Genomic DNA, 13,673 nt, shown 5'->3' on the forward strand with positions numbered 1-13,673 from the left:
GGGTCCATTCTGCCACATTCCAACCACGTGGCTATCCAGCATTACCTCGATAGAACAGTCCTCCCAAGGCTACTTGTTTAATTTCCCAACAAACATCTTAGTTAGAAGGCTCTTCCTTAAGACTGAATAGAAACCAGTCTCTGAAGCATACCATCAGAGACATCCATTCTACACACCAGAGAGCCTTGACCACAGTTTAATAGTTGCATAGCTTTGGGCAAGTTTACTTACCTCTCCAAAGTTGGTTCCTGCTCTGCAAACAGGGATTATAAGAGCATTGATCTCACAGTATTGTCTTAGGGATTAAGTGAAATAGTATATATAGGTAAAGAATTTAACACATTAAGTGAAAGTGAAGTCACTCAGTCGTGTCTGACTCTTTGCGACCCCATGGACTGTAGCCTACCAGGCTCCTCTGTCCATGGGATTTTCCAGGCAATAGTACTGGAGGGGATTGCCATTTCCTTCTCCAGGGGATCTTCCCGACCCAGGGATCGAACCTGGGTCTCCTGCATTGTAGACAGACACGTTACTGTCTGAGCCACCAGGGAAGTCCATTAAGCAATCTCTAAATGTTGGCTGTTATTACTAATATCCTAGGAAATTAGGCTTCCCAGGTGGTTCATGGGTAAGAATCTTCCTGCCAATGTAGGAGATGCCCGTTTGATCCCTGGGTCAGGAAGATGCCTAGGAGGAGGCAATGGCAACCCACTCCAGTGGGAAATCCCATGGACAGAGGAGCCTGGTGGGCTACAGTCCATGGGGTTGCAGAGTCGGACACAACTAAGCACACACGCACCTTTTTTTCCTGCTCTAAAATGTGCAGGAGACTCCTGGCATTCAACTGTGTAAACTTTAGGGGGCTTTGTAAGCAGGCACAAAGCTGGCCTTGGCCTTCCTGCTACCTGATGGGACCCCACGAACAACAGAGTGGCCTTAAACTGGCACGAGGATTTAACAGTTCCCTAATACCCCTCATGGACAGAAGAGTTTGGCAGGTTCCAGTCCATGGGGTCTCAAAAGAATCAGACATAATTTAGTGACTAAACAACAATCCCCCTAAACATTTTCTTGTTAAACTGGTATGCACCTAACGCAATGGAGTTTTTATATTCTGGCAAATACAGAGGATACAAATACAAAGCATGATATTTTGTGTCTGGCATGAATGTGAATGTGAATTACTCTGCCAAGTGGCATCAGAAGTCAGTCTCTCAGCTCGTAAGCTTAGTCAACAACCCACCATCTGCATCCCAGTTTAGTATTTAAATATGTGGGAATTCCCTAAAGTCTCTTTAGATTCCTCCTATTTGTTCTATTTGTGGCTACCACTTCACTTCACTACTCCTACACACTACCCTTCACCATCAACACACTCCAGATATTTAACACACATTTCAGATATTTAAAACAAGTCATTTATAGCCCATTACTGCTTTCTCTAACTCCTAAAAATCATATCCCAGATATATTGAGCCAAATTTTGAAAATATCCAATCTCCTCATAAGCAAATATATTCTGCTACCTATTTATTCTAGGCAGCATGTGAACTATTAACAGGAAATTTATATAAAATGACACTAGAGGAAGAGATGTAGTCAAAACCACTTGATTCTTAGAGCTTCAACTGCAGTTTACATTTCTTCTCTGATTAGCAGCTTGAGTACCAATGAATGTGTGCTATACCATTAGGATGGGGTCAACCCATTCTAAGGGTGTGCTACTAAAGGAATGCCAGTCTGGTTTAGGCCTGGAGATTTGAGATTTGAGAAGAGGTCTATACATCATTTCTCTATTGAAATCTGCTCTTTATCTGATCTTGAGTATCCCAAATGGACTGAACCAAAAGTATTCTATCCTAAAACTACTTTTTTTCTTAGCAAGTTTGCACACCCTTAACAGGCAGAATGGCATTATAAGAGGATAGGCTCTGGTGCTTAACTGTCTGAATTTGAGTCCCAGCTATATGGCCTGTCTGCTTCAGTTTCCACTGGTGTATATAGAGATAATAGGATTGCTCTTATCATTGTTACTATTATTGCTCATAGGATTGCTGAGAAGATTAAATGAGTTAATACTTGAAAGATTTTTAGGACTAAATGACTAAGGCCTGATATGCAATCGATAAATGAAAGCAATTTTTATTGTCCTTAGATAATATTTTAATTTTAAACTTCATTTTTTAAAAAACAAAAATAAAATGTCACATTAAATCCCTAATGTGATTTAGCCCACTCAATCTCATTCCAAAAAAAGGTTTGGTGCTTAGCTTGAGCTCCATCTGGTGGTTTTACAGAATTCTCTAAAGACATCAGTCAGAGATGACAAAAAGCTAGGCTAAATCATTTAAGGGATTAGAGGACTTTGCTATACTTCCTAATTTACAACCGTCAGGAAAAAGGCAATAAAGAAGTGATCATACGCTGTACTTATTTCTGAATGCTACAGTTCCCACCAAAATTAGGTAGCAAAAATCCTGCAGACCACACAGTTCAGGAACTCAGTGACCTTAGAGGCACCCATCACAAACTCTGCCAGTTTTTGATAGCCAACTTGTCAGAGGACATAGGACTCTTGAAAACATATTTCTCAAATACATCTTTATACTATTTTGATTCTGTTAACCTTTATGTTAAATCCTGACTGTATAAACTTCATGAGTAGACAAACGTTAAGTGAATAGCCTAACATCACTCAAAGGCCCTGGATGGAAAAAAAGCTACTCCTTTGGGAGTCAAACTGGAGATTATCAGTCTCAAAATACATTAACAAATACTTAGCACTGGCCTCTAACCTCCAACTTAAAGAAAATCTGGCAGTAACACCTGACAATGCTGCTGAATTTTAAATAAACACCAAGTGTGTAACATCCCTGACGTAGACAATTCCTATGATGGTGAAGAGTAAACAACTTAGCTGGTATATTTATGCTGGTATTGTCATGGCTTAAATAGACAATATTAGCGACTTTTTATTTCATGAATTAACATTTATGTATTTCCTGTTACTCACAAACTCTATTGTTCAAAATTACACCAAAAGGCAAAAAAAGGCCATGAACTTTTTTGAACTTTTCAACTCACATCTTCTATTAGCTTAAGTATTTAAAAATAATCCACTTTTTGGTGAACTAACCACTAAGTAGATTGAGAAGTTTATTATATAAAATAATTCTAAGACTTTACTAGCATTAAATTTCAGCTTCACATCTCCTGAAAGATTTGGGTTGTCCTTTTTATTTCTATATTGTGTCCCAGCCTAGCAACATGCCCAGTACCACATTTGTGTCCTTATGATTAAGTGACTATTCTAATAGGTCTCACTTTTAACTTGGTTTTCCTGAGAAGCTAACAGCCTCTTCTGAGTTCACCCATGAGGGTGAACACCTTGCCTTGTTCCCTGGGTCCCTAACACCTGGAAGTCTGCTAGATTTCTACACTACCACATAGGCAGACCTCATTTTATTGTGCTCTGCATAGAACTTTTTTTTTTTTTTAACAAACTGAAGGTTTGTGGCAACCCTCTGTCAAATAAGCCTATCAGTGCCATTTTCCCAACAGCATTATTTTTTTAAGTTATAGACATATATTTTAACATAAAAGGCTGCTGCAAAATAGTATAAACATAATTTTTATATGCACTAGCAAACCGAACAACTCCTGTGGTTCCCTTTATTGTGGTGGTTTGGAACACTGTGCAGCATCTCCAAGATATGCTGTCCTAAGCTAATATTTTCTTTGAATCCTCAAGAATGTAGCACTTCCGAAACTGATGTGACCATGTAATGTATTTTTTTCACAACACATCCAGAAAATCTGAGAACTATACTCTGAGAATAATATAAAAACTGAAGAACATTAACCTAGTTCCCAGGATTTTAAATCTTCTGAAAAGATAGAACACATTAACTTGTACATGTTAATATTCTACCTAAAAGTTTAAGATTTTTTAAAAATTGAAGAATCTGGTCTTCTCTACTACTAGGAAACCTTAAGGATATATGAAAGAACAGTTCTTTAGGATCTAGATGTATCTTTTATTCTGAATTATACAAAATCAAAACTCCAAATAAGTATATTTTTCAAGTGAGACAACAATTTACTTTAAATCTGAGTTATCTCAAATTTGTCAGTATGATGTCATATTTTACTTTTTCTAAAACTGAACGATTACAACTGCATTAACACTTGAGAGAATTCTGATGTCTGATAATCCCCACATACAGGACAACATTCAGTGGAAATATCAGTGTACTTTCACTCATCAAATAAAATATTTTATTCAAGTTACCAAGTTTGAGGAGTTATATTGGGCTTGAAGAAAAAGGCCAAGTTAAAAAATGGAAATAAACTTTTCATTTGGTGGAAGCTGAAATCCATGTATACATTCTAATCAAAGATTTGTCTCATGTTGCATTTTTCAAGTTTTTAGAGTCTACCAGGTCAAACCCTTTGCTGCCTTCATGGCTTTTACTTTGCTTTTTCCCTTCTTTCTCTCTCGCTTTGCTTTCAGCCTTTTCCTTTGCCTCTGGTTCATCCATATGGGGTACTGCCCATGCTGGTCTAGAAGAGTCTTTTTGTTTCTCTTAATATCAGTCTCCATTTTCATGTCATCTGAATAAAAAATGGAAAAACTATTAATACTCACAAAGGAAGAAACAGCCCCATGATAAAGCACATTAATGTAATGAGGACGGTAAATTTAAAAGTGGCATGCAACTACAAAAGCAAAAAAAAATACACATCCTTTATTTGTGCGATGCTCTTTGACTAATAATCAAAACACTCCTTATAGCACATTCAGGAGAATCACACACATGCCATGTGTTCCTACAACCATGAAAGATATAGAAACTATCTCTGAGAAACTAGAAACATCATCTATTTAATCACTAAGAAACTTTCTAAAGAAGGTTGGTATGCAATCCAATCAAAAAAAAGGCAAAGTCTGAAAGGGACATTTTTCCAAAGAAATACACATGGCCAATAAGCACATGAAAAGGTGTTCACATCGCTAATTATTAGAGAAATGCAGATCAAAACTACAGTGAGGTACCACCTCACAGTGGTCAGAATGGTCATCATTAAAAAGTCTACAAATAACAATGCTGGAGGGAGTGTGGAGAAAAGGGAGCCCTCCTACACTGGTGGTAGGAATTGGAGCAGCCACTGTGGAAAACAGTATGGAGGTTCCTCAGAAAACTAAAAATAGAATTACCATATAATCCAGCAATCCACTCCTGGGCATGTGTCCAGACAAAACTATTAATTGAAAAAGATACAAGCACCTCTATGTTTGCAGCAGCACTATTTACAATAGCAAAGACATGGAAAGAACCTAAATGTCCATCAACAGATGAATGGATAAAGAAGATGTGGTACATATATACAATTGAAAACTATTCAGCCATAAAAAAAGAATGAAATAATGCCATTTGCAGCAATATGGATAAAACCAGAGATTATCATACTAAGTGAAGTAAGTCAGATGGAGAAAGACATATAACATGATATCACTCAGGAGTGAACTCTAAAATAAGACAAAAATGAATCTATCTATAAAACTGAAACAGAATCAGGGCTATTGAGAAGAAACTGGTGGTTGCCAAGGGGGAAGGCAATGGGAGAGGGCTAGATTGGGAGTTTGGGATTAGCAGATACAAACACATATATATAGAATGGATAACCAACAAGGTCCTACTGTATAGCATAGGGAATTATAGTCAACATCCTGTGATAAACCACAAAAGAAAAGAATATGAATAAGAATGTGTGTGTATATATATATATATATATAAAACACTTTTGCTATATAGCAGTAATTAACATAACATTGTAATTAAACTATACTTCAACTATACTTCAATAAAATATAAATTAAAAAAAGAGAACACTTACGATTGTCCTTACGATAGTAACAGTTAAATAGGAAACATTTAGGAAATACGGATTTGAATTACTGCATTAGGGGTTACGTATATGGTTCTGAAAATGTGAGTTAAAAGAACACTTCTCAGATTAGTTGCTTTCTTGAGCTAACTAAAATAGTTGCATCAGTAAGAAGTACACTCACCCTTCTAACAGACAGGCCTTAAGAAGAAAATAAACTATTAGGAATGACTGGTCACTTTCAATGAGGCGTACCTGGAAGAGGTACAGCAGCAAGCAGCAAGCTTTTGATGACAGAGCAGACCTGATACCCTGGGGCTGCCACACTTCTTTATCCAGGTCACACTCAAGGTATCCAGCTCTTCTAACAGGAAGATCAGCACAGCAATGCTGTGGTCCATCTATCACCAACCTTATCTATTGTGGAGGACATGTCCAGAATGTCCTCCTCTGGGAACTCACCAGAGTTCTGTGAACTCTGCTACCTGACATTACATTAGTTCATTTGTCTGGTTTACTGTCTGTCTCCTCCAATGTGATGTGAATCCCATTAGGATGGAGACCATTTCTGTTATTCATCATTGTTGCCTCAGGACCTAGAACAGTGCCTGATATACATAAGCCATTCAATAACTGGTCAGTGAATGTTTATTCTGGGTGCTGTTCTAGGTTCTAGGGATACAATGGTCCAAATAAGCTTTGCCCTCATGGACTTCTCAATGGTCTGTTGAGGGGAGAATAACAAAACCTGTGGTTAGAGCCTTTTCAAAGAGAAGTATTGAAATGAGATTAACTAGGACCAGGCAGGCTGTGGTAAACACATGGAAAGATAATGAGGTGATTTAAGCATGGGAGTGACATAATTGGTTTATATCCTGAAAAGATCATACTGGGTGATGTGACAAAAATGAATCAGAAATGAGAAAAAGCTGAGACAGAAGTAAAATGGCTACTACTGTGGTTCAGGCAAGAGATAACTGTCATTAAAGTAAAAGCGTGAAAGCAGAAGAAAAATGGATAGATTCCTAATGTATTTTGGAGATAGTCAAGATGTGCTGATGGCTTACAGGTGGGTGATAAAGGAAAGAGAGACCAGGGATAATGACTACTATATAGAGACATCATATACACATATCATACATAATATACATATAATACATATATAATATATATATTACGTATAAGACATATACATATTATATAATGACACATATACAGCCTCCAACTTCAGACTATATTAAAACACAGAGCACCCAGAATCTGTCAAAATCTAATACAGGGCAACAGATCCTTAAGGTAGTAAGGACAGAGGACTCTCAGAATGGAAGCTAGATCATGCAAAGGGTAAAATGAGGAGACCTCCTTCTATCCTGCCTAGTTCTTGATGCCTGTGTACCCTTCCAACAAGCGTGTGTCTAGGTTTGTCTATTCCCATAGTACTGTCTATTTCTGAGACGCTCAGGCTATTGTAATGGCTTCCCTAGTGGCTCAGACAGTAAAGCGTCTGCCCACAATGCGGGTAGACCTGGGTTCGATACCTGGGTTAGATTCCTGGGTTGGGAAGATCCCCTGAAGAAGGAAATGGCAACCCATTCCAGTACCTTGGCCTGGAAAATCCCATGGACGGGAGAGCCATGGGGTCACAAAGAGTCGGACCTGACTAAGCGACTTCACTTCACCTAGGCTGTTGTATAAGCACCAAAGGCTCTGAATAATCCAAAACATGCTTATTCACATGAACTGGCTTTAAAATAGCTTAGCATAGAATCTCCAGTAGCACCTACAAAGAATTATGTGGTATGGCAGGTTTGTAGAGAAGCAAGTGTGAGAAAGAATGGAAGATAGTTGAAAAGGAAAAAGTCACAAAGGGAAGTTTGATATAATTAAAAAAAATTTTTTTTAAACATAATCTCACCTGTTTCATCCTTCACCACACACTGCGTTTTCTCTTGACAATGTTTGGGTTCCACCACAGTTGCTATCTCTTGAACGTCTTTCATTAAAACATCACCATCTATTTTAAGAATACTTTTAAGTCTGCTGAGCTCCTTTGGGGCATTCTTTTTTCTCTTTTCAGCACGCATCTTCCTTTTCCACTTACTCCGTAAACTTTTAGCCATATTTTACCTGGAAAGTTCACAAAACAACATTTTCAAAAGCAACTATTTACTAAAAAAAAAAAAAAGGCAAATCTTTGGAAAACCAAGTCAAAAGGTATCTCTGCAACACATGAACAATTGGAAAGTAAACTCTTCACTTTGTTCATGGATTATGATGGCATAATGTGCAAATTACGTGAGGATCAATTAGGCATATACAGCCACTAAATAACAATTAAAAACACCAAATCTGACAGCCACTAAATAACACAAATACCAAACCAAACTCCCTGTGGCCACTGGCACACTGTACTGTATGTCAGCCAATTCTGAAAGCTCCTATAGCTTCCATACGAGATGCAGAAATTTAACCATATATGATGTAGAAATTTAATTTCCTCCAAAACACGAAGAGCACTGTCTCCTTACATTCATGTAACAACTTATATTTTATAAATCTTTTAACTGCATCTTGATTTCTCCCAAACCTACAAGTGATCTTACCCACCCCAATTTTCCTCATTATCCACCCTTTTAAGTCAATCTAGGTATTTCAAGGGCTTCCCTTGTATCTCAGCTGATAAAGAGTCTGCCTGCAATGCAGGAGACACGGGTTTGATCCCTGGGTCAGGAAGATCCCCTGAGAAGGAAATGGCAACCCATAATATTCTTGCCTGGAGAATCCCAAGGACAGAGGAGCCTGGCAGTCTACAGTCCATGGGGTCGCAAGAGTAGGACATGACTTAGTGACTAAACCAGCAGGTATTTCAAACTTGTATGTTTCTATTCTTGATTTCTCTCCACCCTTTAGTCCCAGCCTGTCCCCCACAGAGTAGTCAATGTGAGTTTTTAAAAACTTGAAGGGTATATACAGTCTTTCTTGAAATTAACAATTTTCCACCTCACATATTCAAGATCTACAAGGTTACTTATGATCTGGCTCCTGCCTCCTTCAACTCCTATCTTCTATGCTCCACCCCTCCACAATTTCATCTGAGAATAGCCCAATCAAAGACAACCAAGGGACAGTGTGGGAATGTGATGAGGGCTGGGAAGAGATTGCAGGGATTATTGAGTTTAGAGGGAAACTTGTAGGTATGACTTATAACCTCATCTTAATTGTGCCTTGTGTGTATATATATTTCAAAATATTCTATACACTTTAAATATGTGCAGTTTGTTGTGCTAATTACACATCAATAAAGCAGTTAAATAAATGACATTTTGGGGAAAAAAAAAAGAGAAATGTCCAAATGACGTTGAGTTCAGTATCTTTACATTTGCCCTTCTTTTGCCTAGGAACTAATCCTTCAGTACCTCGGAAAGGGTTTTTCTGACCTCTGTAAGCTCGCCTCCTTTTATTCTCTGTATCATTCTTTTCTTTCCTTCTTAACACGTTTTACAATCTAAAATTAAGTTTATTTTCTGTCATTCCCGGTGGTCTGTGGGCTCCACGAAGGCAGTGGATAAATAGATCTTGTTCACTGCTGGATCCCCCAGTGCCTAGCGCTGTGCACACAGTATAGCTTAAGTAAACACTCGTTGAACGGATGACTGGCGGAGTTATCATTTCTGGACGCCAGCAATCACAAACTAACTCTGTCTTCTTATGTACAACTCAAGCCCTGCGAGGGGTAGGAAGAAAAAGGTTACGGAACACAACTCTGAGGGCCGCGGTTAACCCGAGCTGGGCTGAAGAAGGAATCCACTTCCCACAGAGCACTGGGAAGCCCGACCAGAGCCGCCAAGACGACGCGAGACCCTAGGAGAGGCCTGCTTTTCTGGACAGGGCTCAAGCTTGCCCAGAGAGGGACAAGGTTTGAGAGGAACGCTCCATTAGCGGCGGAATCAAGTACCACGGCCCACCCGTCACTGAAGCCATGCGGTAAAGAACCCACCTGCGAAAACCCAGGAATTCAAATAACGCACGATGCTCAAGCCGCGTGAATTCTCTGCACTTCCGCCTTCCGGCCAACCCGCTCCTCTGGCCCGCCCCTCCCGGGTGGCGCGCTGCTTGCCGGAAGCCAAAATGTCCCGGATGTCGTAGAGAGGTGGGGTCCTCTGGAGTCCCAAGCTGACGCACTTCCTGATTTTTGGATAAGTTGCGTACCTGGAGCTGGGCTCCTCCCAGATAGATTCTGAAGTTGGTTGTGGAGAGTGCAACGGAGTGCCCGAGTCAAGGGTTCTTGACACGAGCTAGGCCTGCGTCCTGAGCATGAGCGGGATAGCCCTGACACTAACCCACGGAGGGATAACCGCCAGACGACTTTGCCCGTCAGTTAGAGAGCTCAGAGCTGATCTTTAGGTTTCCTGTCACGCCTCCCCGTTCGCAGGACCTTCACCACTGTCACCTGTTCTTCTAGATGCCAAATTAAGATCATCTTTATTTGCAGCCTTAAACTTCCCCATCCCAGCTGATGGCTTCATCGTTGTACACATGTCAAAACTTGTCAAACTATATCTTTAAATACGAGCAATTCATTGTATGTCAGTTATACTTAAAAGCTGTTACCAAAAACCCCCTTTTCATCCCAAATAAAAGTTCAAAGGGTAAAATGATCAAACTAATTCAGTTCAACTCACTTTTACCTGACTCATCACTTACCGTATACCAGACACAGTGCTTAGCCTAGGACACTTGGCATAGGTGGTGGTCACATTGATCACAACCACTTTTTTATGATTGCTTTACATGTGTTTCTGATAGTATTGGCTTTGGAACCGTACAGGTTTGTGGTATTTATGGTTCTAACACTTTTTGTGAATGACATGAGTATCTCAGAGCCTGGACTTCCTTATCTATAGAATGAAGCTAATACAACCTAATAATCCAAGGTAGGGGATATAAGAGTTCAGCAAATGGCCACTCTTATCATTTTTACATAATAAATTCAAACATGCACAGGACTATTTGCAAACAGTATTTTCTAGAGATTTACAACATATACCTAAAACTAGGAAATAAATTCTATAATCATAGCCTAGTAAACTCCTGTCAGGTTACTTGTAAGAGTTCTAAGAATTTATGGGTACCTTTTTTCTTTAAATTTGCACCCTTGAAGAAACTGTGCATCATATGGAAGTTACTAAACTCCATATGAATACAGCAAGCTTTTTTTTTTTTTTAATGGAACAGAAGCTGGAAAAAGCTCATGACATGGTATTTAAAAAAAAAAAAAAAGCTTGAAAAACTTGATTTCTTTAGAGATTAAATTCCTTTACAGCAACTGAATTTCTATTATAAAGTTAACTATATATTAGATCTTAGCCACCTCTCCCAAAAATAATGTTCACATTGCATTTTAAATTAGAGCTCACTTTCAGACAGTCCAAATTGACACCACCTTGCTTAACATACCTGGCCAAGACTTTTGAATAGATACTTGGCACAAAAAAGATTTTTTAAAAACCCTATCTTATGAAAATGTCATGGTGTTAAATATATGCCATAATTCTGCACAATTGGTTCTTTAAAAGGTTGAATCCTAGATTGCATTGGGCTTCCCTGGCGGCTCAGCTGGTAAAGAATCCGCCTGCAATGTGAGAGACCTGGGTTTAATCCCTGGGTTGGGAAGATTCACTGGAAAAGGGAATGGCTACCGGCTTCAGTATTCTGGTCTTGAAAATTCCATGGATTATCCACGGGGTCACAGAGTCCGACACGACTGAACGACTTTCACTTTCACTTGACTGCATTATTGAGGGCAAAAAAATTTTTTAACATGTTCCTCATCAGTTCATATAAAAGCAGTTCCAACAGAAGAGTTAAATGGCCTTGGTATACTTAAAAATCCTTAATTCATTCCCTCATTCAGACATTTGAGTATGCATTCTGTGACAGGCACTGTGCTGGCTATATGAAGATGCTGCTGCTGCTGCTAAGTCTCTTCAGTTGTGTCCGACTCTGTGCGACCCCATAGATGGCAGCCCACTAGGCTCCTCTGTCCCTGGGATTCTCCAGGCAAGAACACTGGAGTGGGTTGCCATTTCCTTCTCCAATGCATGAAAGTGAAAAGTGAAAGTGAAGTCGCTCTAGCAACCCCATGGACTGCAGCCCACCAGGCTCCTCTATGGAATTTTCCAGACAAGAGTACTGGAGTGGGTTGCCATTGCCTTCTCTGATACAATGACGGGAACCAAACTACTGTCTTTAGGAAACTTTAACCTCTGATGTGATAATGCTTAAGGATCAAACTGGACATTGCTTCAGCTCCATTACAGAGCCAGAAGGAGCCTATGGGATGGATGGGAGGCACTTGAATACCTGGCAAGCAAAATGGTTTCCCATCTTAAAGCCATGCTACACCACCAGCTAATGGTGCCTCTACAGTCAGACATTACCCACGGAACTCCTGCTCTGGCTGTCATACCTGGATAAAAGCCAGGTGTGAGATCTGCAGAAATGAAATGAACGTGGGCAAAAGGGCCTATTGCACTTTTTCCCCCCAAATTATATGCAATAAAAAGTTCTCAGATACTGCTCTTTCCTATTTTCCTCCTACTTCCCCGCTGTACTTTGTACATTCAGGTACTTGTCACTTGGTCAAAGTCCTGCTAATTCGATTTTCTTATTCTTTGTGCAGTCTGCATATTTTCACCTTTATTACACTAATAAACTGAGGTTGCATATGCCCTTTTATCCAACAATTCTACTGCTAGGTATATTCCCTACCTAGGCAAACTCTCATATCTATGTACATTGGGGGAAATACAGGGATGTACATGGCAATACTGATTGTGATAGTAAAAACGGAGGAGCCATATAAAGTTCATTGATGCAATAAATGATAGAGTGCCTGATGAACTATGAATGGAGGTATGTGACACTGTACAGGAGACAGGAATCAAGACCATCCTCAAGAAAAAGAAATGGAAAAAAGCAAACTGGCTGGCTGAGGAGGCCTTACAAGTAGCTGTGAAAAGAAGGGAAGCGAAAAGCAAAGGAGAAAAGGAAAGATATACCCATTTGAATGCAGAGTTCCAAAGAATAGCAAGGAGAGATAATAAAGCCTTCCTCAGCGATCAATGCACAGAAATAGAGGAAAACAATAGAATGGGAAAGACTAGAGATCACATCAAGAAAACTAGAGACACCAAGGGAACATTTCATGCAAAGATGAGCTCGATAAAGGACAGAAAGGGTATGGACCTAACAGAAGCAGAAGATATTAAGAGGTGGCAAAAATACACAGAACTGTACAAAAAAGATCTTCACGACCCAGATAATCACGATGGTGTGATCACTAACCTAGAGCCAGACATCCTGGAATGTGAAGTCAAGTGGGCCTTAGAAAGCATCACTACGAACAAAGCTAGTGGAGATGATGGAATTCCAGATGAGCTATTTCAAATCCTGAAAGATGACCCTGTGAAAGTGCTGCAATATGCCAGCAAATTTGGAAAACTCAGCAGTGGCCACAGGACTGGAAAAGGTCAGTTTTTATTCCAATCCCAAAGAATGCTCAAACTACCACACAGTTGCACTCATCTCACACGCTAGTAGAAGGCGATGGCACCCCACTCCAGGACTCTTACCTGAAAAATCCCATGGACAGAGGAGCCTGCTAGGCTACAGTGCATGGGGCTGCTAAGAGTCGGACACAACTGAGTGACTTCACTTTCACTTTCATGCATTGGAGAAGGAAATGGCAACCCATTCCAGTGTTCTTGCCTGGAGAATCCCAG

General features: G+C 39.7%; 1 protein-coding gene across 1 annotated transcript; it reads right to left on the bottom strand.

Moving 5' to 3' along the window:
• Positions 1-4,074: 4,074 nt before the first annotated feature.
• On the bottom strand, positions 4,075-9,993 carry LLPH (LLP homolog, long-term synaptic facilitation factor). Its single transcript, XM_027542456.1, has 3 exons — positions 9,887-9,993; positions 7,805-8,016; positions 4,075-4,614 (listed from the first exon to the last, which is right to left on the bottom strand). Exons 2-3 carry the CDS (start codon positions 8,007-8,009, stop codon positions 4,436-4,438), a joined length of 384 nt encoding a protein of 127 aa, XP_027398257.1. The 5' UTR covers positions 8,010-8,016; positions 9,887-9,993; the 3' UTR covers positions 4,075-4,435.
• Between the last annotated feature and the right edge of the window lie 3,680 nt (positions 9,994-13,673).

The sequence above is a fragment of the Bos indicus x Bos taurus genome, chromosome 5 (assembly GCF_003369695.1).
Source record: "Bos indicus x Bos taurus breed Angus x Brahman F1 hybrid chromosome 5, Bos_hybrid_MaternalHap_v2.0, whole genome shotgun sequence".
In the NCBI taxonomy this organism is placed as follows: Eukaryota; Metazoa; Chordata; class Mammalia; order Artiodactyla; family Bovidae; genus Bos; species Bos indicus x Bos taurus.